This window comes from Balearica regulorum, chromosome 7 (assembly GCF_011004875.1).
Source record: "Balearica regulorum gibbericeps isolate bBalReg1 chromosome 7, bBalReg1.pri, whole genome shotgun sequence".
Lineage (NCBI taxonomy): Eukaryota > Metazoa > Chordata > Aves > Gruiformes > Gruidae > Balearica > Balearica regulorum.
In genome coordinates, this window is record NC_046190.1 from 29,504,407 (window position 1) to 29,532,349 (window position 27,943).

At 37.5% G+C, this 27,943-nt stretch overlaps 1 protein-coding gene across 1 annotated transcript in view; it reads left to right on the forward strand.

Annotated features, from left to right (window-relative positions):
- The window catches only part of NRG3 (neuregulin 3), a 411,246-nt gene that overhangs the window by 290,477 nt on the left and 92,826 nt on the right, over nucleotides 1-27,943 (forward strand). The window contains 1 exon segment of the mRNA XM_075758695.1: nucleotides 3,512-3,585. Within this exon segment, the coding sequence (XP_075614810.1) occupies nucleotides 3,512-3,585 (74 nt within the window).

Consider the following 27,943-nt stretch of genomic DNA (forward strand, 5'->3'; position numbering starts at 1 on the left):
TGTGCCCGAGCCTCTTCCTACAGTGCAGCGCTTCAGCACAGAAGTGATTTCTGGTGCTGGAATGGAGCTTAGACTGCCCATTCCATCCTTTGCTGTGGAGGTCCCACATGCAGATCAGAGCTTTCACTTCACTACAAGCAATGTCTTATCTTAGTTTCATTTTCTTTTTCTTTTTTTAAAAGCACGTCTAATAAACCTTTGCTTGTCACATAATCAAATTATCATTTCTGAAACAGTCACCTGCATCAAAGCATTTCTCAAGAGTTCCCTGATTGCTCACAGCTTTTTTAATACATCCATAAATATGAATGTGATCATTGACACTGCATATGGTAATATTGAACAACCTCAGTTGGACTTTCCTGAACTTCTGTTTGTGACACAGCAATGCTGTTTCTGTTTTTATAGTGCTTTTTGGGGTGGGTCGGTTGGTTGGGTTGTTTTTTTCCTTAGAGGTGGTATGCCAATTAACAGCACATATGCATGTCTGGTATTATGGGCACAACTATCACATCTGTCCATTTAGGACAGATGGCAGATGCTTTAGCAAAGATTATAGGATGATCAGCTTTTATCATATTGTAACATTGTAACTGTCAAATACATATTCTACAAGACTTCAATTTCACAAGACTTAATTACAAAGGTTTGAACTTTGGTGCGATATTAGCAGAGCAGTTATTGCTATTACTTGATTCAAAAATCATTTGTTAATGAAACTAGGAGACTTAGGTTTTATCTTTCTGAAGCTAATAATATTTAAAAAACAAGCTATGTATGGCCGTGGTAGTTTTTATCTTAGTGTAAGATTATTTTATTGTGTTAAAAGATTATATTTATTCTTTGATATATCAGCCACTTCTGTACTAAATTTTGAAAGAAACAAAAATAAATTTCTCGTGGCATGTTCATTGAAGTGTACAGGTAAGTGAAAATGTTACTTTAGACTCATCTAGGTCAGTCAACCAGCTGATTACTGTATGCTCCAGTTTCACAGTGGAGACAAGTAGCAGTATATGTATGATATAGTCAGGATAAAAATAATAGTTTGATATGATAGCCAATACATTTTTAAGAGAAGAAATCCATCCCTGTCATTATCTCCAGATTGCACCGCATAGCTGTGACAGCATGCAATTCCATCAGGTACCAGGGATGCTGAGTTTTACAAGGGAGAAGTTGTAAATCTAAGTGACTCTGTGATATATTCTGTTCCAACCCATTGCTCTTACAAAGTCAGGAGAAGAGAGACATGGAAACATATCTAACTAAGAGTCTTATATTGGGGTGATGCTTTACCAGTTACAGGAGTCTCCCATCAGGTTGTTTTTGAGGCCACCAGATATAGGCATCTCCTGTATTTGCAACTGATAAAACATAACCCTTGCAAACAACATTAAATGGAAGATTAAAATATCCACAGCACCTTTTGCCATTTTTGCGAGATGCAAAAAATATTTTCCTGAACTAGAAGACTGATGTTTGGTTTGGTCCCTGACACAGTTTGTCGGCATGGACTAGAGACCCCCAAATCTACCCTAGCAACTAATAGTAGCAAATTTTCTCTCCTTCAATTCTGACATGAGCAATTAATTGCCTGGACCACAATTAATTACCTGGGCCATCTGACAGGGGAATAAATGGCGCCGACTCTGTTTCTCAGCTGTAAAGTGAGATAGTCTGAAGTTTCTGTTCTGTTAATGTGAGGAATGGAAAAGAAGGCAGCAGAGCTGCCAATGAGTACTTGGTACAGCTCTCCAAGGATTTATCTCTCTGACTCTTTATCCTCACACGTAGCATCAAAGTTTTCAGTTGTGGAAATAGGCTATGTGATGAACACTTTTATGACTTGAAGACCCACAGTTTAGCACAGAGTTTTAAGTTTGTAATAGGGTAATAGTAAGTGAAGCAGATACAAATTCATGTCAAAAAGTTAATAGAAAATGCTAATGCAAAGACAAGAATATCCCCAACCTGTGTAGGTTGTTCTTAAGCTTTGAAATGAGGTCTACCAACTCAAGACTGCAAAGTAGAGTTTCTGTTCGACATGAGGCAACTTCTGATATTTCTTAATCAGAAGCAAAAAATGCATGCAGCAGTGTCTGAGTATATGGAGACTTCTGCAGTTTTTCTGACTAGTGGACAATTTTAGCTGAATATTCTGCATTTAAAAAAAAAAAAGAAAAGAAAATTAAAACATTTTTTCCTTGACTGATAATTTGTGACCACTGCCATAGGATCTGAATTCATTTTTTTCCTGGTTAGTAATTTTATAGACAGACAAGTACTGGTAAGGAGCTGATCTCCAAAGTGGCACTCAGTATCCTTCAAGGAGAAATGCCAAAAGGGAGCTTTTGAAATAATATATATAGATATTCTTTTAATCATCATCTTACTGTATGTTTGTACTACTTTTTCAGGTCTGATGGCAATACTTTTAATTTACATATTTGCTCATAAATGTGCTTTCTAATTCCTGAATCAAGGCTGGTGAGATGTACTTCTCACTGAAGAATTAATGTATTAACCCAAAAGCATTTTAAAAGGCAACTTTCAGAGGAAGCTTGAGTAGAAACATTGTGAAGGAGCAGATAACTTCTGGTCTTGACATTATCACATCATTCAAGCTGCAGTTGTCAATCCTAATGAAGGTGGTGATGCTGATTTGAGCATATTGTTTATATGATGTGCAAGAGCTTTGGGAGATATGGAGTCCCTCTTGCTATCATTTATAATTAAAGTGTCCATCACTTTTCTCTGAAAAACTGCATGGCGAATAAATAATTAAAGGCCTGATTCTGATACACTTAGTTGAAAAGAGAGAGAGATACAGGCTTCTGAGAACAGTCCAAATGCAGTAAATGGAATTTCTTCCAAGTAAGGTTTCAAGTTAAATAATGTTAGAATCTCAGCTCATGTTTGTTAAGGCAGGAGGATATTCTGGGTTACATGCTTTAAAATCTAATTCCAGACATCTAAGACTGTTCACTTACAAACAATGCCTGACGTTGTCTATCATGCCTAAACATGTTATCTTTTAAACACAGTAGAAATTAGTCTTAAAAAACTACATAAGCCTTCCCTGCTTATTCAAACAGCCAAAGATAAACAAGTTGTTAATCTGATGGCTTGTACAGTACAGAAGCTTTATAAAGCTTTGTGTTACCTAATTACTTTATTTTATTACAAATATGTCTCTTTTTATAGAGGAATTTTCCTTGATTGTTTCACTGAATTGATATTTAAAAGAAGGGTTATGCTTAAATGATGTTTCTTTTCATAGTTTCTAAAACAATAGAAAAGGGTTGAGGGGAATTTTTTGAAATACAAATGATTTTATGTGCTTCCATTGTGTTTCAGTAATAACCTTGCTTCCATAATAGTTGAAATAACTGTAAATATGCAAGTTCCTTGCAGCATTGGCAGGGAGAATTTCAGTTGATTTTGCTACCTTGAAATTAACCTTTTATTATCGCATGCGTATGTTTGTCATTTATCCCCTTTTTCTCAGGTGCAAAGAGGGCTACCAAGGAGTCCGCTGTGACCAATTTTTGCCGAAAACCGACTCAATCTTGTCAGATCCAAGTATGTCAAATGTTTTTCTTACATTTTTTTAATCCATGCTGGAGGCTATTCTTGCCATGCGAGATGACCCTTTGCCTATTGTCAGAAAGCATATTACGGACCACTGCAGTTGTGTGTAGAGAACGGTGTTACTTTTGTTGGCAGGATAAAAACACATCCTCCCATCTCTGTTCTTATAAAATGTGTTCTGCTGCAGCAGGGCAGGCCATCAGAGGACTTGATTCCTTATGATTTGGAATAATATTCTCCTCGCTTAAAGCCAAAATGTTCACGTTTCTCTACTTTTGACCTGAGGACAAATCAAATTATGTAATCTAAAAGGAAACCAAGTACAGGCTGCAAAGTGGTTCCTTCAAAGGAAAATAAATTTATATTGTCTGAAACTGCAGAGATTATAATCTCCTTGGAAATATGTGATGTCAGTTTACACAAAACCAATTTTTTTTTTTCCTTTCACTTTTACAAGTGAAGTTGCTCTGTATTTGGAGAGTAAAGGTGTACTTTCAGGTAGTAGTTTGGAGACAGAGTAACTTTCTATTATACTGCTCAGTATATGCCAGAATGCTCCTACTCCACTATTGACCTTCTTAAATTCTGTTGACTAAAAAAAAAATGTAAAAAAATGTTGGCCAAGATGAGTTTCTTGGAAGTGAATCCATTTACTAATTAATGTTGTTCATCTTAAATTTTTAAATGAAGTGACATACAACAAAGGGTCATATCCAATCTCTTGGTTTTGTTCTTATACCTGAAAACTGTAATGTATTAAGTCTTCTGATTTTGGGTGCTCTTTAAAATTTTATTTGGGTTGGTTTGTGTTTTTTGAAAAATAATGCTTTTTCTTCTAGTCTTTTTTTGTGCTTTCTGTTTCATTTCTGGTGTTTTTCCCTGTGAAAGCCTGTTGCCAAAGACACCTGTTGTTTTGTATGTTGGATAGCTCCCATTATAATTTGCTTGGTATTTTGTTTAGCTTTTCCTTTTGCTTGACCTTTAATGGTAAAGTGCAGGGCTTATAATGAATAGGCAGATTTTACCTCTGCCAAGTTGTATGTGCATGCATAAACATAAATTTGTGTATATGTCAAGAAAAAAAGTACTTTGCCCCCTTAAAGAGAGGGAAAGGAAAGATCATTTAACAGGACAGGGTGGTACCTATCTGACTTGGTTTTAGCAGGGGACTCTAGCTTTACTGTCTCCAGAATAGAGGTGAAATTCATACAGATACAATACAAAGCCTAGAGAGACTCCCAGATTAAGCCTCATCTAACAAGACCAAAATCCCTACAGTGTTTATATACTGCAGACAGTATTGTTGTTTCTTTGCAGCTTGGTGTTGGTTGCACAGACTTGGGGTTTTTTTGCTTGGAAGATGCTTGCTTACCCTTGTTGGATTCCATAAATTTGTTCAGCCACCTGATCCTGCTCAGTCAGCTAAGGTTCTGCTGAAGTGTCATTTTTACACCTTCTGACTACAAAGAAAATTTTATTGAGGTTTGTTTTCAAAATTAGATTATTTAGGCTATGTAAGAGCAGGGGACCTTGGCTTGATGTTGACATAGATCCACTGGACATACCTATGGCCCAAGAAGGGACCCTCTTCCAATATGAATATAGAAGGTTAATGTGAGGTAGGTACTTTCCCAGTCAGTTCTGAAATTTAGTTTATAGTTAATCCTCATCTGTATCCAAAAGAGGAGAAAAGCTTCTGTTCAGGTACATGTCTCTGTATTGGCATAGTGTGATACATCTCTGTGTATGTACTTGTATATGCACTTGTTCTAAGCACGCCTAGCCTGAAAGGCAGATGTTAGAAACTTTCTGCTGCAGCTGGAATGGACATTTTGCTCAGGAGTTAAATCAGTAATGTATTTATCTTCCCTCTGCAGAGGAAAAAATTAATACCATGCTCAGTGGCAGAAGTATTTGCTATTTGCATAACCCAAGGAGTGTAAAAAGTGTATGATGCAATAGTCAAGCACAATATGATCATCCTCAAAGGCTCTGGTGTTGCTTTGCAAAAACTTAGTTTTGTGGTTGAATGTGTGTTTGGATCAGGAAGAGAACTGCTGAAGGACACTAAAGGGTGAATTTGGAGATAACTTCAGGAAAAAAAGCATTATTTTAAATGCAAGGCTTAATTTCCAAAAGTTGAACACTGAGATGACTGCTCCTGTGTCTGGACTGCATAGACACGACACAGACTGGTGTCGGTCAAGCTTTATAAACAAGTCCAGCTCATTTGAGTTTTGTGGGGATTGCTTAGGGATCTCAATAGTAAATGTGTACAGAACTGCTAATGACGCATGTGATAATAATATCTTAGCTTATTTGAAGTTTGCAGGCATGAAATACTGAAGCAATATGATTTTAATCTTATCTTGCCTATGATAGTGCCGGTTACATTTTCAGAACATTCACTTGTCATTAAATGGGAAATGAATCTGGACCACAATCATTTGGAAAATAGCAACAATTTTGTCTTAAATTTTAGTTATTTACATACACAAGAGTTGTTTGTTTGTTTGTTTTAAATAGCCCTCTAAACCAAACAAAGCTTGTTCAGCATGATTATATGGGGTTGCGTAGTGACAAATAATGTGATATGTTTCTGCAATATTTTTAACAGTATCAGACCAAACACAGCTTCTTGCCTCATTTTAGGTTATGTTAGGCAGGTCTTGACTTTACAGATATGAATACAAATTATGTTATACTTAATACAGATTAATGCATGTTCAATCATGTACATGTAGTTTAAATAAACTGAACGGTTAAGATATTTAAGATTCTGTCTTCGGGAAACCTCTTGAAACTACCTGATGGTATTTCAGAGCTCCTGAATTGGCATCCATGGCTTCTTGCAGTCAGATCTGCCACCTTCCTTCAGCTCAAAGTTAGGATCAAATTCATGAGAAAACATGTAAGATACACACAGGGCAATGTCAAAACATCCCAAATGGAGGACCTTCTACTGGACCTTCAAGCGTCACAGATATTAATAGCTTCTACTTACCTTAATTTCTCCACTCTTAACTAGGTGTTCTGGCTATAAGTGAAAGATGTTTAAAAAAAAAAAACAAAACCCACCACCACAACCCAAGCGCATGTAGTTTGAGTAGAAGTTTGTTAATATTGGAATATGGGAGAAACCTGCCTAAACCATGGGAGCCACAAAGAACCTAACAAAATTAATAATGTCACCAGCAAGGGAAAAGGCTGCATGCTGCATGACAATGCAACCCATGCTCAGAGTCACTACCAAGAGGAGGGAATCTGTCAGCTCTGCTAATACTGGGCAGGACAAATCCCTGAACTCTCTCTGTCGTCATGTCCTTCATCTGTGGAGGAAGTACTAATGGGACAAAGAGAAAAGAAATTGGAGTCACATGCTGGAAGGAAAGGGTAGGAGTATATTTGAAACATTGCTTCAGCTTTCTCCATCTGGGCTAATTTCTCCATAAATTCAGTTCATAGCAACAGTAGAGCACCTACATTTTCAACATTATAAATACAACTTTAATATAACTTTATGTACAAGTCATTTTTCAGGCACGTGTAGTCCTGTGTGTATCTATAGGATTGGGAACTTATATACAACATAAATTGTACAAATGTACTCACGTACTATCCTTTATAGTGTTCTGAGGTAGACCTGCCTGGCCTAACGAGTCCTGAAAGGTAAGTTGTATGTAGGCTGCAGATATTTCTTTCGATCGGTTTTTGTACTGAGGCAGAGCATAACCTTTAAGGCTTACTCTTCTGTGTGGATATTCCAAAGCAGTGGTGAACAAGGCATTGAGAATGGGTTTGTCGCACTACCTTTTTTTTTTTTTTTTTTTTACTAAATTATGTTGAACTCTGCCTTCAACTATTTTGTTCTTACCTTAGCATTGAAAGCTACTTTCCTATGCAAAAAGTGTATTTCAATTTTATGATGTGCAGTACTGATTTTATATTTGTCATATGAACATTCAAGTTGTTCCATTTGACCTCAGAAGCTTAAGTGAAGAGGGATCCCCTATCAAATACTGGGAATGTTATCCAATCCTTTTACAGAATAAATACATTATTTTCTAAAAGAAGAAAAATAGGATGGAGAGCTTATAGGCCATTAGGCCATGCTCCTGCTGTTGCAGTCAACCCTGTCATGTAATTCCTTCTGTAAGCTGATCATACTTCATTCGTAATCAGTGTGAAGTAGCACTAGAAACAGGTTTTGTTTATCATCCTTGCTCTGAGGGTTTCAAGACTTTTCAGCTTCCACCCAAAATTTATGCACAGCCCAAATTTGTCAATTGCGTTCTTTGTTAAAATGCACAGCTTGTTTCTACATAACTTTTCTTTTTTCTATTGGTTTCCACCATGTTACACCTTGGGTCTGTTGAACTGACTTTTTCAAATGTCAGAAGTTTAATTCTTATAGCATTTGCTGTATCCTGTGGTCATATAATACTTTAACCTGTGACAGCATGGCACACATCATGTTTCTCTTTGAATGTCATCAAAGGCAAACCTGCAGGTGTCATGTCTGGAATCTGCAGTTACTCATTCTTAAATTATGTCTTTATGAAGCAGAGGATCAAAACTCCTCTCCTGGAAGACTGAGACTGCAAATAAGTGAAACAACTTGAGATAGTTTAAAAAGGAAACAACTCTTTTTCCAGAAATGTACGCAAAACCTCAAGACCCGTATTCACCTCCTCCAAAAAAAGCCCCCCAGAAAACCCAGACAAAAACCGTGGGCTTTTTGCCTTTTTTAAACTTTTTCATTTTGTTGTGGGGTTTGTTTTTTTTTTTTTCCTCGTCCAGTTTTTTTGTATTTGTGAGATCATAGGATAATGTAAGTTGAAAGAGAAGTCTGGACTTCTCTGGAGAACTCAGGAGGTTCAGCCTCCTGCTTTAAGCAGAGCTGGCTTTGAAGTTTCTGCTAACTGCACTGGACACCACGAAGGTAGTCTGTAAAGGGACTGTTATCAAATAAAGGAAAAAGCATTTAGCAGTTATGAAATATTTATAGAATATAATTTCAAATAATTTGAAGAAATAAAATAAATGAAACTTCTGAGTCTCTTGCTGAATGATTGATTTTCTAGAACCTGAATATTTTTTTTCAACTTTACCTTAATGTTTCTGAATTTGTCAACATTCCTCTTAAATTTGATTTGTTTTTTCCTCTTTTTTTGATTTCTAGAAGGCATAGGAGGAAATAAGATTTTGCTATTGGAAAGACTTTGAAGGTTGGATGTAGATAGGGGCAGTTATAAGTGGAAGAGAATTTAGGGAAAATAGGAGGACTGACTAGCCCGAGGTGGATATCTGAGCAAGTGGGCAAGTCCTAAAAAGGATTTAACATGGAGTTTGTTTAACCTCAGATAGACCTTTTGAAATTTCAATGTAAATCTGAATTTTGTGGCTTACCTTTGTCTCAAAAAAAAAAAAAAAAAGTTTTTAAGTTTTAAGCCCTTCTGCAGTAATTACGTCATCTGTTTAAGACTGTTTTGTATTCAAAAATAGCATATGGAGGGAGCTTCTGCAGACCAAGTTTGTTTTGTAGTAATTGTTATTTTATGCTGTCTTATCAATTTAATTGCAAAGAAGAATGCCACATCAACTGTGTGTTCACACAATAAAAATTATTAATGTTACTCTAGGAACTTAAGCTTTCACAGAAATGAAATAATGACAAGGTGATATTTTATTGCCCTGTAAAATTAGATTTTTAAGAGCTATGTGGTGACAACGGTCAAGTGAAGTCCCTGAAACTGACAAGTCAGTATAAGATCTGTTAGCATCCATCAAGTGGGTATGACATTTCTGCTAATTATGATTTCTTTATAAGGATATATAAACAGAGTTCCTCCAGTTCAAATGCATCACAAATCAACCTAGATTAGTGTTGATGCATTAAAGATTGAAAAGAAGGAAGAAATTGCCTTAATAGAAATAGCAATAAAGGAGAAAAGCAACACAGTAATTTCAAAAGTTTTAATGAATTTATCTATAGAGGAGAAAAATGCATCACATGACACACAGGCTCAGCACAGTAAAATAAGAAAGAAAACATACCCTTGGGGAAAGGAGGGACATGTTTTCCCTCCTCTTTGGTCAAGTGTGGGTAGAGACCGCAGGATACAGACTGTAAAAGATAATGTGTTTATGTGTTTTCAAATATGAGTTGTGCTGAAGTAAAATTTTACTTTGTGCGAATAGTATGAATCTTCCTGAATTTTTTTTTTTTTTTTGGCTTTAGAATAGGAACTTGAGCTTTATTCTGTCTAACTGGAATAAAATGCTCAAAACCAGAGGAGCAACATTAATAAAGCATTTGTAAAATAGTTCGCCGGTGGTAAACGCAAGCGTGAACATGTTCGTTGTCAGAACATACTGAAAAGTTAAAGCCCAAGAGAAATTAATTAAAATCACAAATTTGTTACTAATGCACTGGGAAAAGAAAATCGCATTTAAAATCACTATCAGTTTTGATATTGTAATTGTTTCTTACAATCTTAAAACCAAAATTTAAATGCATAAGAAACAACTGGAACTGATATCTGTTTCTATAGGTAAGCTAACAGTGACTTGTACATAATGTGCAGTATAGATGCACAGATTTTTATTTTCAGTCAGTACTGCAGAATTGATTTTAAAAATCACAAGAGTATTGGTGATTTTTCTAATGTAGAGAGGGGAGTATTTTGATTAATTCTAAGATTCTAAGTTTCTGTTGCTCTTAAGTGAAAACAACAAAAAAATCAACTAGTGTGAGAGCTGTTTCCAAACAGCATTAAATTGGATTGCTTTCGTTAATTTTGTGTGCAATAATAGAGCTGCTTTTTTCTACTTTCATTAGATTCCCAGTTCTTTTCAAAAAATAATGAGCAATGAGTTTGCACAACATCACCCCTACCCTGCCCAGCTTGCTTTCTGGAAAGATTGAAGGGGATTTACAATTGATTTTCATTTCATATTTCAGTTTTAAGTGAGCTGTCAGCCTTTACTAAAGGCATATCTATCTATATTTAGTATTAGCTAAAACAACATTTAAATCACAAGTCACACAGGTTTATTTGGAAAAGTAGAAGAATTCAGTCTGAATTTGAACAAAATATTTTTGTTAGTTTTAAAGGAACATCTTTATTCTTCTCTGCTCATCTCTTCTTCTGTAAGACAAGAATGTATTGGCATCTGGTTACTCAACATTGTTTTATTTTCAAAACTTTTCATTTAAAGTATTCAAGTATGTCTGGTTTTGCCACGACTTTTAGGCCACAGATGGTCTTCTGTACTTCAGCTTGTGAAGACTGCATCTCTGTAGAAATTTGTAGAGAGAAGCTGGAATCGGCCAGATGCAATATCTTTGACAGCAGGAAAAACAGAACCTCAAACAAACCTCAAAACCTTTTGTTTCCTACTCCTTCTTTAAAAACTGCCTATATGTGGAAGGATAATAATGAAATTGAAAATTCCTTTTATTTGAAATCAGTATAAATCCCAAGGCATACAGAAAATGGACATATCTAGCAGTGTAAAACCTAGTCAACCAAAAGTTTTAATGAGTGTATCTTCCTGTAAGTCATAGATGCTAGAAATCAAGAAGGAAATTACAGCTACCCCATGCAGAGGAGTTTGAAGGCTGCCTTTCCAAACTACCATTCATCTGTGAAATTGGGGACTTGCATCTAGTTAAAGAATTTCTAGGTCTTTGTATAGCGATTTTTTGCACGTGTATTTTAAGGAAATTTATCATATGATGGCAGGAACACTTGACTATGGCTCGTTACACAACAGCCGCAGCAGATGGCTGTGAATAGAGGTTACAGTCTTATGTAAGGAGTTGTGAATCGCGCTCTCCCGCTGGCGAGCCTGCTCTGCCACGAGCGCGGGGTTCATCTTGGCGCCTGAATGAGAGGCGGTGCAGCACTTTCGCTAAACAAGCACCTTCTGAAGTGATGAGCATCTGAAACATCAACTTCTCCTATCCACTCCTCTTACAAACACGTTACAATTTCTTAAATCTGCTGTTGGCCATCCTGTGTCTGGAAAACCACAAGTATAAATATAACTTGAAGTATATGTTCAGTGACACGCTGGAAGCGTCTAATTTAGCCTGTTGGTCTGAGTAACCAACTCTTCTGACTTGCATATTCTTCATACTGACAATGTGTTACTGCCAGTGTCAATCTCCCGCTGTCTTTCAGAAGGACTTCTCTGATTTTGCCCAGATGGACAAGGTGGAATCAATCATTTGACTTGTCAGATCACATTTTCAGGCCTTCAAAGAGGAAAATTCAGCAGTGCAGCAACCATAGGTCTTCATGCTCAGGGAGAAAAGTATAAGCAAAGATGGGTCATCTCAAGATGATATGTAGGAAAATTGCAGAAAACTTGACAGTGATTTAGCTGAAAAGCATTCATTTCATTGAGTTCTGTCTTTGTAAATTAGCTGCTCAGTTGTCCAAATAGCATTTCACTTTAGCAATACCATTTCACTTTATCTTAGTGTTTTAGTCATACTTTTGATGTTAAATGCCTCAGGATTGGTTGAGGTGGTATGGTATAGGTTTCATAAAGATGTCATAGCCTGTTGCAGGAGCTAGTAAGAACACATGGAGGAGAGAGGTGGATTTCTCTTATTGGCAACTACTCTTACACCTTTGAATGTGTCGGTCTGTGTTAAATCTAAGTCTGAACTGGTTGGTTTGCCTTCTCCTATGAGTAGTTCTGTGATTCTAGTAAAAAATTCAGCAGTGTGTGCGCAGATAAATCATAAAATTGTGGGGCGCCCGATAATCTGATCTGTCCTGTCTGCAGTACAGTTATATGACTGTAAGTAATAAACAGCAGGAAGACACATTCTGCACTGATTCTTGCAGGCACAAAGCTTGAGATCAGTCCAACACACACTATCTTGAGAGTAAAAACATTAAGGGGCTTATACATGAAAAGGAAAGTTTCTTCCGAGAGAAGACACTTCTGCTGAGTGTCCTGATCATCTTCCCCAAACTAATACTTTGTAAGAGCCTCTGTGCTCTTAACTGGTCTTCACTCTTTGCACGAAGTCCATACTCCACTACGAGGATGCTTATTAAGGCAATTATTGTTGTTAGATATTTGACTTCACATGGAGCTTCTACCAGTGTTGATTCAGCTCATTTGAACACTCTCCGCTTATTAAGGAAAACCTGGAATAAGTGTATCGTTCAATATTAATGTAATAAGTGCTCTGTGGTGTTGTGAAGACCAGATGCTTTGGGGGTAATGTGTGTATATACATATCTTCCTAGGATAATGGCAATCTTACTGAAAACATTAGGGGTAAGCCTTACTATGAGTTTGATTACCACATCAAGGTAATTATTTTCTTCTAAGAAGAAAGATAGTACTGAGATTCCTGAAGGCATTTTCAGGCTCATTTCTCAGGCCTTCCATAACAATCATATTTGGCAACAGGGAACCATTTTGGTCAAAATCTTACTGTGCAAACCCAGCAATTTATGAAAATATTATTCCCTTATCAAAAAAATCAAATGGTAAAATCTTGGTCTCATCAAAACTGGTAAATGTTTTATTAATGAGTCCTTCAAGGTTACATTGTCCTACTGCGACTTTTACTCCAGATATGACTGCTATTTTGTTAGAGATTTTTGTCTTGACCATTGGGGGGTTGAAAGTGCCAACCATGAGGATATGTATTCATTTTCTTCTGTGATAAATTTCATTGTGGAAATGGTTTCTTAAAAGACAAACCAGATCAGTGTTGTCCCAGGAGCAAACCAAAGAACAGATTGTAATAGGCAGTTCTTGATGAGATTGTTTATATTGGGAGGATTTGATTCACTTCCAACTTCTTCAGAGATCACTCTGCTCCTTGGGCTCCTGGCCCTTTGCTCTTGCTGCAGGTATCGGCTTGCTGTAGAGAGAAAGTCCAATTGTTTGCTGCCATCATCAGTCGCAGGTTAAGAAGGGACCTGGGAAACAAAGTTTCTCTTGTTACTTCTGTATACAGCCTGAGTAACAGCTTTGACAATCTAGGTCTGAATGGTTGTACGAAGAAAACAGTACTGACCCACTGAACAACCGAATATAACAGCCAACCTCTGCCTGTCATTGCCCTCTTGATTCTTGTTAGTTCTGCTCTTTGATCTTGTTTCCATCACCCCCAACCATTTTAGCATCTCAGCTGGGTTATCATCATCAAAGGGAAAAGATTTGAGTGTACTTATGTATTCTGCTGTTTAAGATACCAATTCTCTTTTTGTTGGTCCACTTGCCTGCATTTCCTACTCTCCAGTTTCTTCTTTCCCTGCCCTCCCCCACTCCCCCCCTTATCATCTATACTGACATATCTACTTTATTTCCTTACCCATTTGAATGGCTTTTTCCCTTTAGCATCTGAATTACATTTCCATTAGTGACTCTTCACTCTCTGCTAGTTTCTGCTACCACTCAATATTTGCCACATGCTTTTGCTGTGATTTCTTCCCACATTGCGACTGCATGTGGCCTTCGCTCCCTCTCTGAAACCAAGGTTTGATTCCTTGCCCTGCTTGACTGTTTTCCATCTTCCAGATGGATGCCTAGATCACAAATTTTCACGTGCTCTCTGGTCTGTCTCATTTAGGCTTCCCTTTCTTCTTTATATATAATTTTTACTTTTGCCACATTATGGAATAAAAAATATAATTCGCTGTTTAATTTAGTATCCAAAATGTTCTTTACATGTTTACAGTGAACAGATGTCCACATTCCATTTTGTTTCCAAAGGAGTTAGCTCCAATTATCTCTGAAGATACAGAAAGAGGTTAATACCTGATGTTTATCAGGAGAAAATATCCACTGTGTGGGCTGTTTGTGAAAGGCAGTGTCTAAATTTAACCTGGTTTATTGTGGTTTTTTTTTAAATAAAACTTTTTTCTTGAAAAAAGGTGATATTTTCAGCACTGAAGCTTTTTATGTGCCTTGACAGTACTTTTACTGGGAAAGCTTTTTCAGGTTCAGAAGAAAACAATTCTGATCTGAAACAGGAAAAGAGGCCCCATGATTAACAGAGAATGGAGTATTTGTCCATAACAGGTGAAACACAGTTTCAAGTCCTTGTTCTGCTTGACCTGATTTTCCTCTCTTCCAGACGAATGCCTAGATCACACCACAGAAAAGAGAGTGGGTCAGTGTCTTTTCTTGTTTCTTTTCTGGAAGATAAAGACTAAGCTTTTCCTGCTATTTCCCAGCTAGCTCTAGTGATGAACTAGTAGACTTCAAATCTTGTATATATTTACAGTATTGCCCTACCCTAGAGAGAGTACAAGACAAAATTTTGCCTTAATGCTCATCTGTATTATAGAAGGTGCTGGAGTTTACAAAATGTATGACTTAGGTCTTGATCCTGCAAAAACCTATGCATATTGTTTCTCAGGAGAACTACTCATATAAAAGATATTAAGCACATTTGAAGCATCCAACTGAGTTCTTTGCATTAATATGTGGTTTACCTCACAAATTTGCAGTTTTCTCGATAGTGAGCAAAGCCACTGGCAAATACTGGTAGATACTGGCAAAGTCAGTCAATATAAATTCATACTTTTATTTTGGAAGCTAGAACACACTATTGAACTAATGTAGAATTTGGCACGTTACAGATCAAAGATCATGTCCAGTTCTGTAATATTGTTATAAATTTTACTGCAACATTTAAAAACAGATGGCAGGATAAATTAGTTTTTAGTTTAGGTTATGTCAATGTAACAGGTTAATGCCAGTTATGGTGTAGATTTACAGTGTAATTAGCTATTCTGTGATAGCTGCCTGCTTGTGTGATAAAAGCAAGCCGGTGTCCTGCAGTTGCGTTGAGGCAAGTCTCCCACCATGACTTTATAACAGGGCTACACTCAGTAACTTGTTCAGTTTGGCCAATAACGAAGTCCTTACAGCTTGGCGATGGAAGGAATTAACTGAAGCTCCTCTCAGTCAAGTACCACATGGGACAAGGACAGCTGGCTGAATGGGCTTCAAGAGATAACTCTTTGCTCCTATGGCTCTTGATGTGATAATAGTAGGGTTTTGGACCAAGTTTTTGCTTTCTATGTGCCTGCTGGTGTCGCAATCTGTATGGAATTGACCTGCTTTGGCAGATTAGTGCAATCTTGTCTGAAGTGGGATAGATTTAAGCTTATCAAGTAGGAGCATCCAAGAGAGTAGCAGTAACTTTAAAAGGAAGAATGTAAATCCCTGCGCACAAAGAGAGGCTGAGGCTTATTTTTTAAAAATAAAAATCTGTTCCTTAATATATATCAAACATGTAAGTTGTGATTCCTGTTGTCAGAGAACCATCAAAAAAGGGTAAGACTAATATAAGATAAAGTCTACCCCTGCCTATCTCCAATATACTTTACAGTCTGGAGGTAGTAGTGCAATGAGTTTTGCATGTGGCCAGGCACATGTACTGAAACTTCATGCTACAAACCATGTCAGCTCTTGTGAGGTGTCCTGTTAGATCCTGGCTCAGTTTATTCTCCATTCAAACTAAACAGTGAAATGACCGTTTATTCAGTAGACAACAGGAACAATGTGTCAGGCAGCAAGCTGTTAAATGGACAAAGGCAAATATTTTCTGGAAGACTGTAATTTTTTGACATGGTACATGTTTTCACTGAGGGAAAATAAGGGAAATTGATGGATCAGACCTAGTATCAATCTCATCAATTTTTATTTTCTTATAGCTGTTGACTTTGCAGTCATCAGTAATTCTAATTTCAATTCATGTTGAGTTTCAGCATAGCAAGGCTTTCGTACAGTAATAGAGTTAGAGCCTGTACATTTGTTTTCAGAATTTATTCCTTAAAGACAAAAGAAAATGCCACGTGAAAAAAACCAAAACCATGAATTGACAATATCTGTCACAGTACGTCATGCAAGCAAAAGAATTTTCAGAATTTGGACTCGGTTATGTATAAGTCAATATTTGCTATTCAGTTTGGTTTTGTAGAGAAAACTTTTCCTGCTCTTGACTTGAAAAGTAGCATGGCATATTCACAGCATTGTACAGCTGCTACTTCTGTGACTAAGGCACAAAGCTTTGTAAATAGCAAGATAACAAGTTGGGCCCAGTTGGGGTAGTGATAAGGACACTTCCTTAAGGTGTCAACAGCTATAATAGTTGCTAAATAGAGAGATGCATCTGCTTGGGGGAGATTGTGACCCGTTTCAGTTGGTTCTTGTTTTATGAGCTCTCTATGCCTTTGAAGGCACATTCAGAATAACCCATTTCTGCCCCCAGGACTTCTCCTTTCCTCAACCCTGCATCAGTCAGAAACCTCGTACCAGAAGATGTTATGAAAGCAGCATAGGCTCTACATGGCTTTTCATACCACCCTGCAGTTGTCTGATTTAAGATAACCTTAAGTTCCCTACATGGTTTATTCTAATTAGCCTCCTGCTTCACCAGAGGCTAATTAGAATATGGCAAATTAGACAAAAGCCAAATCTAGATGTTATAAAGTGATATGTAGAGGATATTACCTCTTCTGACTTTTTAAGAAGCTTCAATGAGACAATCTGAGGAAGACTCAAAGTCATAGCTGCTGTATGTCTAGCTGCTTCTTAATTATTCAGTATCTGCTAGGGCAGATCTGCACTGAGAGCAGGGACATTGACCCTGCTGGTTCAGCAAAACATCTCAAATCCAGAGATGCTTAGCTGAACTCAATAAGTTGGCAGTATCATGAAGCTGACTGCCAGAATTCAGCGTATATAAAGATGAAAATATCTTTCTTTTTTCTACCCCCCCCCCCCCCCCAAGTTACCATAAGAGGAAACTAAGAAAGAAAAGGGGAAGAAAAAAAAATATATATATACACACACACACAAAATCTTGGAGTAGGTTGTACTAGACCTTGCTTATATTTCAATTTAAGATACTTTAGGTATACCTCAACTGTGAATGGAATAATGCAATATCAGCAACCTGATTCTTGGGTCAATACTGCTCAGTACTTGTGAAATTAAAGGCTCTTTCTGAAACTTGGCAGGGTGTTAATAGTTAACCTCTCTCATTCTTGTGTCGCACATAATACCCAGATCTTTCCACGCTCCCCTGCACAGGACTGTCAAGATGAACAATGTGGATGAGATTGAAAATAAATAAACAAATTCCAATGAATGGGGGTTTTGGGGTTTGTTTGTCGGGGGTTTTTTGATGTGTACTTTGGAATCGGTTTTTGCCCAAGTGGAGAGACTTGCTGAAATGAATTCTAAATGAGCCTTTGCTTGTCCACAATAAGACTTGGAAAGTCTGCTGTATATTTTAACTTCCCAGCTGAGTTTGTCCTGAAAATGAAAATTGCTTAAGATTTAAGTGAGAATGAGATTTACTAAAATGAGAATGAGACTTACTTAAGCCTAAAATGAGAATTGCTCGAGTTTAGAGTGGTCAACAGGTATAAGAGGAAGATTGATCTTCCCTGCCTTCCAATCCTGACCCTAGATCAAGTGGTTTGGAACAACTGAGCTCTAAAGTTTTTCCCATCTTGATCTTTCATACAAAAATGTTCCTCCTAATGTCTAGTATGTATGTATGTGCTGACATAAAACAATTTTTTTAATAGTTACAGCTCATCTTTACAATGTGCATTACCTTTGACAATGCTGTCTTTCATCAGCTGTCAAGTTGCCTGTTAGACCTGCAATCCTTAGAATTACTCCATTAGAATTACTCCAAGGATTCTCTAGTTTGATTAATCTGAATATCTGCACATTTTTCACTGGAACAATTTGTATGTTTTGCTGCTTAACAAAAGCTTTGGGGGGAAATCTAAAATGTATAACTTGGAATCCTTTGCTTAACATCTAGGTCTGCTGAAAACTATTTAAAGTAGATTGCCAAGAGAATTTGAATAAGCTTATAATAAGGGGTACGAAGTACACACTGAAAATTTTTGGTATGTGCCTTCTGTCCTATCTCTTCTGGGCTTTTGCTTTTTTCTTCAGAGTCAGTTTCTCATTACAATACAATGCTCTCCTTAACCCAAAATTTAGGAAGAAAAATATTGAAAGTAATTCATGTCTATAATATCCATCAGTGCCTACAGACATTAAAGCTGACAAGTAGTTTGGTGAGCAGGATAGCAGATGGTCTGTGTCTGAGCGGAAGAAAGAGCAGCAGCAAAGGAAATAATATTGCCAAGAGTGATAGTAAAGTTTAAAAAGCAGCAAACATAGCTGTGTGCTAGGCATTAGCTAAGAGATCCTTCCAGAGGAGGGAGTTTGGAAAAATATGAGATCAGAGAAGGAATTCAGGATTACTGCCTAAGCACATCCCTTTTTATTTTTTCTACAAAATTCTTTACCAGCAGATTATAATATATGCGGTAGGAGTAGATAAATATTTTAGTAGTAGGTGGTTGGCTCAAAAACAGACAAGATGAAATCGGGGGGATACAAGAAAAATACTGCATTTCAAGGTGATTTTTGTGGGGGTTTAATTGTGTAAGACAATGGAGCAGTAGGAGTAGAAGGCCAGGAGGAGCAGATGGAAAGTTGTTCTCAAGGTGATGGATGTGAACAAACTTGGACTTCAGGTCTGCAGAGCCCTGACTGCTAACACTGCCTTGGACTCATGGTCAGGATTTGGCTCTGGGGTCGGGCAGATTGCTGAAGAGAGACTTTGGGATGTTCTGAAAGATTTCTGAGTGTCTTAAACTGCTGGCCATAAACAGCTAGAAGAGGAAAAAAAAATCAGAATAAACACAGCTGCTTTGGTCAATGCAGTGGGAACATTACTCCATCAGTTTTGACCATAGCATGTCCCGATTTATATCTGCTCATCCCTGTTACATGTAAAACTCAAAATGCCTTTTTCCCCTAGAGTTGCTAATGAGAATTGTGTTCAGGCACCTTTGACTTTTGGTACAGGTTTAGAATCAAGAATTCAATTCAGAGCTCTTATTTGTACCATTATTTTTATTTCAGTGGTTTTGATTGATAAAGACTGAAAAAGAAGAGCATAAAGTTGTCAAGTTTGGATTGGGACTGCTATGGTTCTTTATTTTGGTGTCTTTTGTTCCTGAAAAAGGCATACACAGAAATTTTTATTGTTTTCGTTTGTACAGAACGTGGTATTTACACCAGAAAAAAAAAAAAGCAAAAATTAGATGTCAGAATAAGTGAAGTGACTGGGAAAGAAGCGGTGTGTGCCCAGTACAACAGTTCCTGTGTAGATGAAGTGTGGTGGGTTTGTGTGCTGAAATCCTGGTGGTGTCGCATACCTTTTTTTTTTCTGGTTACGCAACTGATTGATATGGTTGCTTTTTTTTTATTATTATTATTATTGATAGCAATGCAGAAGAATGACTGTTCTGCTTTAACACATTTGTTTGCTTAGAAACACATTTCTATAGTATGCTTTGTTCAAAGAGGAGAGTAGTATATTATCCATGTCAGTGCAGGACCATGAGATGCATAACATATTTTTTCTGAAGAAGCAGCCTGGCTGACTGCAGAATTTTGTTTTGTTTTACATTTATCTGTAAACTTGGATCATTTGTCCAGCAGTTTGATTGACTGATGCAGCTTCTGTTTGGTGTGCATCCAAATGTACTTGTTTATTGTGCACTCCCGTTAGTTATCCATAAATCTCTCAAACCTTAGTTACTAGCAGCTGCACCACTATTTGAATGTAAAACAATGCATCTGTTCTGTAAGAATGCAAAATCTCTTACACAAAAGGAAAAAGTACAGGCAGAAAGTACAAAATTATTAGTGGAATTTCAGCACCTGTGGACATTTAATAATATTTAGGCTCTTATATGTCTTAAGTCAGTTTCTGAAATTATGCTTATTCTCTGTGAAAATTAACTCCTAAATGTCTTTGAAACACCTGGGAGTAAATGAATTCTTGACGAAAATTTTTGTATGCAATTTTAGGTCTTGGGAGGTTTTTTTATTTCCTTTGTGTATTTGGTATCGTATGCCTTGGTTCGGCTTGCTTGATAGTGGATAGGATATTTGAGACCAGACGTTGAACTGGATAACCTGTAATGGATAAGGAGGGTAACTGTTAGGTGAGATGGCAACTATTTTTATCTGATTGCCTTTCCAGCATCTGGTTGTCACAAGGAGAGGGACTGTTACTGGGAGACCTTACAGACATATGCAAGGTTGTGGAGAAACATCTGACCCCCCAAACTAGACAGAATTGCCCTAGAATATGTCCTTAAATTTTATATGTGTGTTGTGACTGTTCCTGAGTGCAGCTCTTGCAAATGTGACAGAGCCCAGAGCTCATCAACCCTTTCTAAAGGGTGCCACTATGTGGAGTGACGAGTTTTCAGTAGTCTTAGGGGAAGTCCTTATAGATACTGAATTGGTACCCACATGTTTTGTGTACAAGCCTCTCTACTCAGAAGTGTGGAAATTGTTATCAGGTGTGTTAACTAATAACTGGTTTTGGTAGTTTTCAAAAAAAGCAGCCTTTATCAACACCAATGGTGGCTGAAAGCCAGAGAGACTCTCAGCACTGACTTGTCACATTAAAGAGGAGAAGAAATACAGGACCACCAGTGCAGAACAGGGAGGAGGCCGAGAGGGAGAGGAACATCAACTGAGAAACAAAAGGCTCGATGTGTACCTTTTTGTTTGATTTGGGTGGGTTTTGGTTTATAAAGTCAAGTAACATAATGTGACTTGTCTGATTATAATTCTTACCAAGGAGATCTGCATTGTGAATAGACAGTTATAGGACTGCGACTTGGCATGGTCATAACTTATCTTCTTTACAGTTATAAAATGCGATCAGTGAGTTCTAAGATTGAGTGGTAACGTAGGTCAGGCCGGTCAATGTGCCTGCTGAAACTCTACAGTGCGGCAAAATTTTTAAGATGTTTGTCCTGCACTGGGTACTTCTAACCCTTCTGTTTTCAGTGATAGCACAATTAGTTTAGGCTTTTTCTGTTTTTACACCTACTCTTTTAAAAATAAATCCAATTTTGTGCATGGTACATAGACATTCATTACTTTATGCTCTTACTCTAAGCAAAAGCCCTTTTCTCTCTTTTAGTTAATCAACTCAGTTATTTGCACAAAGTTATTCTTTCATAACTTATCTTTGCAACATATGAGCTAACTGAAAAGGATAGCATCTGCTTAAAAGTGTAGGGTTTGAAAACCTGGTATATTTTAATTTTCTTTATTTCTCTGCTCATTTCTTGAGTTGTTGGAAGTTGTGTTGTCACAGAGGATAGACATGTTTTCTCTTCCATATATATGTTTTAACAACAAAAAAACCCCAAACAAAAAACCTCCCATCAAACCAAAAAGCTGAGAGAGTGACTCTTGGAGCTGAGATTTTCAGAGGCATGCTGGGTAGAACCATAAGACCTGGCCACATTTATATATACATTAAATAAATAAATAAATAAATATATAAAAGCTCTTGTCTGTGTTCTGCTGCCTTCACTATGTCCTGCACAGATGCAGGCACAAAAGAATGGCAACAAAGAGAACGGAAGCAGTGTATTTCCCCTATCCAGCAATTCTGCCTTCATGAGATGTCTTTGCTATCAAACCCATCATGATACAAGGGAATAGGAGCAGCTTCTTTTTGGCCATCTTCAGAAAGCAGGCAATTTGTAAAAGCAGCTTGTTATCTTGTGTATGGCAAAGCAACTCACAGGCTTTGCTAGCTTACGCATATAAGGAAAATTAGGAGACTGAGAGATCAGCCTGATGAGGCCAGTGAAAAAAACGAGGCCTGTCAGTATATAAATGTAATGGTCGCTAATGCTGCAATGCACTTGTATATGCAGCGTCCTGTAACTTAGATGCTTATTAGCTCCTTGCTAATTGCCATTGACAGTACATTTAAATTACTATGCTGGTTTTCTGACTACAGTATATGAGTTTTAATCTGGCCTTTTCTGATTTGACTGATCAATTTTGTGCTGCAACGATGTTTTATGAAGTTTTAATTTGCCCATGAGAAATTTATTTGGTATGAGGCTCTGTGACTTTCCAAGATCATTTCTGCAGTGCGCTGCATACTACGCTCATCCTGTGGTTGAATGAGGAAATACCCAAGCAAATTCCAAATGAATTAGGTCAGGTTGTGGAAGCAGTTTAGCTGCAGCAGCACGAAGCTCAGCAAAAGCCAATTAATCTGCCTGCTTGCATGAATACTGCTCTGCCTGCCCCTCTCCCTGACAAAGAAAAGCAATTTTGTCCATCTTCAACCCAGTAACTCTCACGGGCCCCTTTTTCAACATAATTTATGTGTATCAATCACAGCCCAGTTTTCTTCCCTGTCTGTCCTTATTGCGTTATTGTAATCTGATTTGAGTGGATGACAAATCTAACAACAAAAGCACAAAGTTCAAGGTCATAAAGCATCTTTTGGGTCTTGAGAATATTCTCAAAAGTAAACAAAGGATAAATTTGTAGCGTAATGAACCTAAAGAATTTATATCACTATAAAATCACTTCAGGAAAAGAACTGGGTTGCTGCCTTCTATAAACTTCTCTGTTAGCATGTTAAACTTCCCTAATGAGCTTTTTTCATTATTGGCTAATTAAGCAAAATGTTCTGTTCTCTTGTTGCCTTTATGCTCACAAAGCTCCTTTTAGGGTCTCTGTTCAACATGCCCTTTAGAAAATAAATTTGCTTGTTTTTCTAGTCTTCCATGTAAGTCTCCATTCTGCCTCATCTCATAAAATAGAGGCTTCATGTTTGTTGCATATAACACCACCACCACTATTTTTGACCCAAGGGCTTAGCCAGAACTGAAGACTGTGAAATTAGCAGCTAGGAAGACAAGCTGGTAATACTCAGATATATTTGATGCAGTTATGCTTACAAAAGAATGAGCAAATTCTCTTGCCTGAATGGGACATATCAAACAAAGGGAAGTTGTTCACAGCTCCAGTGCTAAAGCTGCCAGAGGAGTGCCTTCCCCACCACGTTTTCCTCAGCCCGTGTTCTTCTGCCTTTTACACTCCTCCTTTGATATTGTCTTACTGCTGCTCCCTTGCATAACTTGCCAAAGCTTTGCTTGTGCTGTGTGCTTTCCTCTGGTTTGGAGGACCAGAGGTCTTTGGTGCTGTCTAATTGATCTCACTCTCTCCTTAAGTGAAGAGCAACCAGAATACTCTCCTAACCTGTAAGTCTCTCTTTTTCTGTTGTACTATCTATCTGAGGCTAGAATAGAAAACTTTATTTAATCTAGCCATTAAAAAAGCTATTAATGTCACCAAATTTTAGAGTTGTGCTCAGATGGGCAAAATATCTCCCATTTCTAAATATCTGTGTCACTGCTGATAGATTTCCTTAATCCACTTTGCACAGCTGTAGCAAATTACTTTTTTTTTTTCTTCCCTAACACATACTTTATGCTTGCAAATGCTCTTGAAAAATCACCAAGAGCTCTGTGGAAGCTGCCATTGTAGTAATTGTAAACAGTTGTATAAAATTATGCTGTCATGCTGTCTGTTCCAATTAAACTCATAACATTTTTGTATGGGGTATACAAATCTATATAGTAAACTGGAGAGAATGGGTCCTTGACGGTTCTATTAAAAGGCAAATTATATTTCTTCATGGCATAACTTGAGAAAAAATATAAGCAGTCAGCCTCTTTTTCTAAGATGAAAATGCACTAAAATACACAATTTAACAGTAAGCTGCAATCCAAAAATACTGCAAAGATTTTACCTTTCCATCAGAATCACAAAAGCATCTTTTTTCAGTTACATTAAACACTGCCTGAAAGTGAAGGACCAGCACGTACAAATAGGATGAACTTAATCTACTCGTACTGGCACGTTATGCTGCTCACTGCTGGGTGCCTTTTGGTTGTCCTTTCTTAGGATGCAGAGTAAGAGCAGGACAGCGTCAGACAAGACATGGCACAAGGGGTGGTGTCCATTTTCCTGGGTAGCACGTCTGCTGTTCCACTTTGGTTATACAAAGGAGCAGTTTTGTGGCTGAGCATCCTGACACTGCAACTTTTGCAGACTCTTAAAATACCACTGCCACATTTCTTTCACTAGCGAATGTAAAAGAGGGGGAAGTCACATTGCAGTGTGGGGGTTTTGTAGGCAAATGAACAGTAGAAGGTGGAAGGGAAGGAGCGCTGAGGGAGAACAGAGCCTGAACAGTCTGATCCTCCATCCCAAATTTCCTGTATGAATTCATTACAAAGTACTGGAACAATTTGGAATTGAAATTATTTCTGTGTGGAATGATTTTATTGGCCGCCAGCTGATTTAAGCATAGTGCGTGCTGGCACTTTCATCATTTTGGTTTTGTAATTTTTGAGAAGTAGAATAAATATCCTGGCTAGACCACACGCACTTTAAAACATTGAGTGGCCTGTGAAAAATGCCGTCATCATCTCAGGTCAGGTCACGATAGATAAAGGCTTGAAATCAAATATTAGTTGTGTCAGAGAAATTTGTTACAAAGAGGACAAAAATAAATGGATCAATTTGAATTCTTTGAAACTGGTTTATCGCACATGTAATGGCCACTGTGCTGCAAGGGGACTGTGCCATGGTGCTCGGGGACCCCCATCCTTCAGAGCTGCTTGGGTAACACCTTCAGCCAGTGCTCCATCCCTCTGTCATCTTTAAAGCCTAGAAATACCCTTCAAAATGGACGAAATGTCCGGATTTGCTGGCGCATCCTGCACACCAATTAATTTGTTTATAAGTGCTGTTGTTGAAAAAAAGAGAAGAAAACTGTCAGTGGTACCAGTGACTTGACAAAACATACATTTGCTGGTAAAACATGTGAAAGGTCAAATCCAAACATAAGCTAGCCCTGTCTGCTGCAAGTGAAGCAAATGAATAGGTCTTATTTATGTCATTCAATATCTGACCTGCCCTCTGATCCTCTTGAATGCTTAAAAGATGATAATGTTAAAAAGGTGTGGTTCATTCCTTATAATTCCCTGCAAATGATTCTTTCACCTCACTTACTTTACATGTAATGGCCATAGGCAGAGAAAGCAGAAATTAGCACAACTGATGAAAGGTGGTGAATAGGAGAAACAGTCATAACATTAACTTAGCTGAGATATATGCTAATTAATCTAATTTGTCTTATTCATCATGGTAGTGTTTGATTTGTATTATTATCGTTATGATTCATTTTTCCTTGTTATGGTGGAGATATCATTTGGTAATGTCCAGTTAAACGTGATATATGTTTGGTTGAATGTGTCTTGTAGTAACAAAATCCCTCTGCTTTCCCCATCCCAGTGCTGTGGTCATCCAAAGGGGAGAACTAGGAGGAGTGGTCTCTAGGTTGCTCAAGAGTGAAACCTTTATCCTCAAAATTACAATTTCGTAAGAAAATGTTTATAAACAGTGTAAGTGTTTTGTTTTACTTGGTTGTTTTGTCCTGGGGTGTCTCTAATTTTGTGAAAGTTAATGTAAAGGACTGTAAGAAAATGAAAATGTGAAATTGCAGAGCAACTAATGAGAGTCCATCAGTGTGACACTGACTTCAACCCAAACAGACTGCGTGCCCTTTTTTTTTTTATGGCACTTCCCATATCCGTCTGTCTTCAGCCACTTATATTAGCGCTTAATATAACACTCTACCACTTCCAGAAGTAAGGTTCATGTTGCAGGCCTCAGTTCTTCAACAAGCGTTTCTTCTGCAGGTACTGTGGCAGTTGGTAAGCAAGCGTTTAACAACTCGTGTGTAATTACTCTGCATGTATTTAAACTTGCTTAAATGGCATACTGAACAGGGAAGAGAACTCAACAAGACATCAAAATTACTATTGTAAGTTGTCCAAGCAATCTAAACAGCATTAGCAAAAATAATAAAGAAATAAATAAAAAAGTATTTATATTATGATGGTCTTGTGCAGCAGTGTTTAGTATCTACACAAAAGACAGAGGAAAGCACCGCATATGACTGCATTACTTGTATGACTGTATATATATAACCTGTAATTATCACAACATGATTTTTCAAAAGTTGCTTTTAGAAAAGCAATCTTAAGATCTCTGTCTTGAATTTTATGTTCCTTTCTAAAACCAAAAGACTTTTAGTCTGAAAATTGTTCCTCGGTGCAAACCTTGGTTATGGAAAAAGAGTTCAATATTCTTGAACTGTTTGATTTATTTTATCTGGAAGTTGTCACACAAATATGATGGCAACAGATTTTCACTATTAAAAATGTTCTCTCCATTGAATAATACTAGATAAAATCCAGTTATTGGGGCAGAATTTTCCTTCCTAGGCAAAAGGGATTTCAGGAAAATCTCCAGATTCATTATGATAGTTTTCTCACAGAGGGACTGGTAGTGGAGCGAGCAGCCATGCCAGCCAGCACAGTCCTTAACGTACCTGTTCAGGTGAAATTGCACTTTTGGTGGCAGATCTTATATACTCGTCTCCCTTGAAGACTCTGACTCAAAGGTGCTAGTCAAAGCTTTTCACCTCTCTCATTCTTGCTGAATGGTGGGGTTGTTCTGTTTTGTTTCTTGTGATTCTGGCAGCACAAATAGGTACACGGTATGGTTTTTGTTCTTGTCACATGCTATGTTTTATAGCAATGTAGGAAGTGATGGTAGAAGCAGTGATCAGGTTTTTAAAAAGTATTTGAACACCATTGTTTGAGTGAATATATTGCTGATCCAGTACAGTAACTGATAGATGTTCCAATGTCTGTCTGGAAATTACAGCTGTATAGCATGATGGCCTGGGAAATATGTCAGAGAGATATCATTGGGTCTATAAATACGTCAAGTGGATAAATATAAAGGAAAGATAAGAATGACTGAAGGTGAAAGATATGTTGGTGCAAGAAGGAATAGGTTTAAATTGGTGCAGTATGAATTTAGACTGAAAATCAAAATTCTTACACGTTAGAAAAATCAGGTTCTGCGCCTTAGAGCCCAAGAGATGTTTAAGACCTCAGCTGGTCAACATAAGAGTATGATGATACAAGCGACTCAGATTTGCTGCCTTTTTCCTGCCATCGTTACTGGACCTCCAGAGAAATATTTCACACGTGATTATGCAGATTCCAGCTTTTAATACCCTGCTAGCTTTCTGGTAATGCAAATGTCTGGCAAAAGTAGGAGTAGTCATCTTGATAAAATGGATATCTCATAGCAAATCTAGGTGTCTCCAAGCTAACCTGATCTACCTAGCATGAGCAATAATAGCAATGTCATGGAAGAACCAGCTGCAAGACCTCAACATGTTCCTAGACCATGATAATTCACGTATGGCTGTTCTTCCATGCTGCAATAACTACACGCAGGTATACCTCCTAGTTGAATGTGTGAATGTAAGGCTAGGTGCAAGAGTCACTTGTCTCTCTTACAATGTAGATGTTGTCCCAAAGTAATA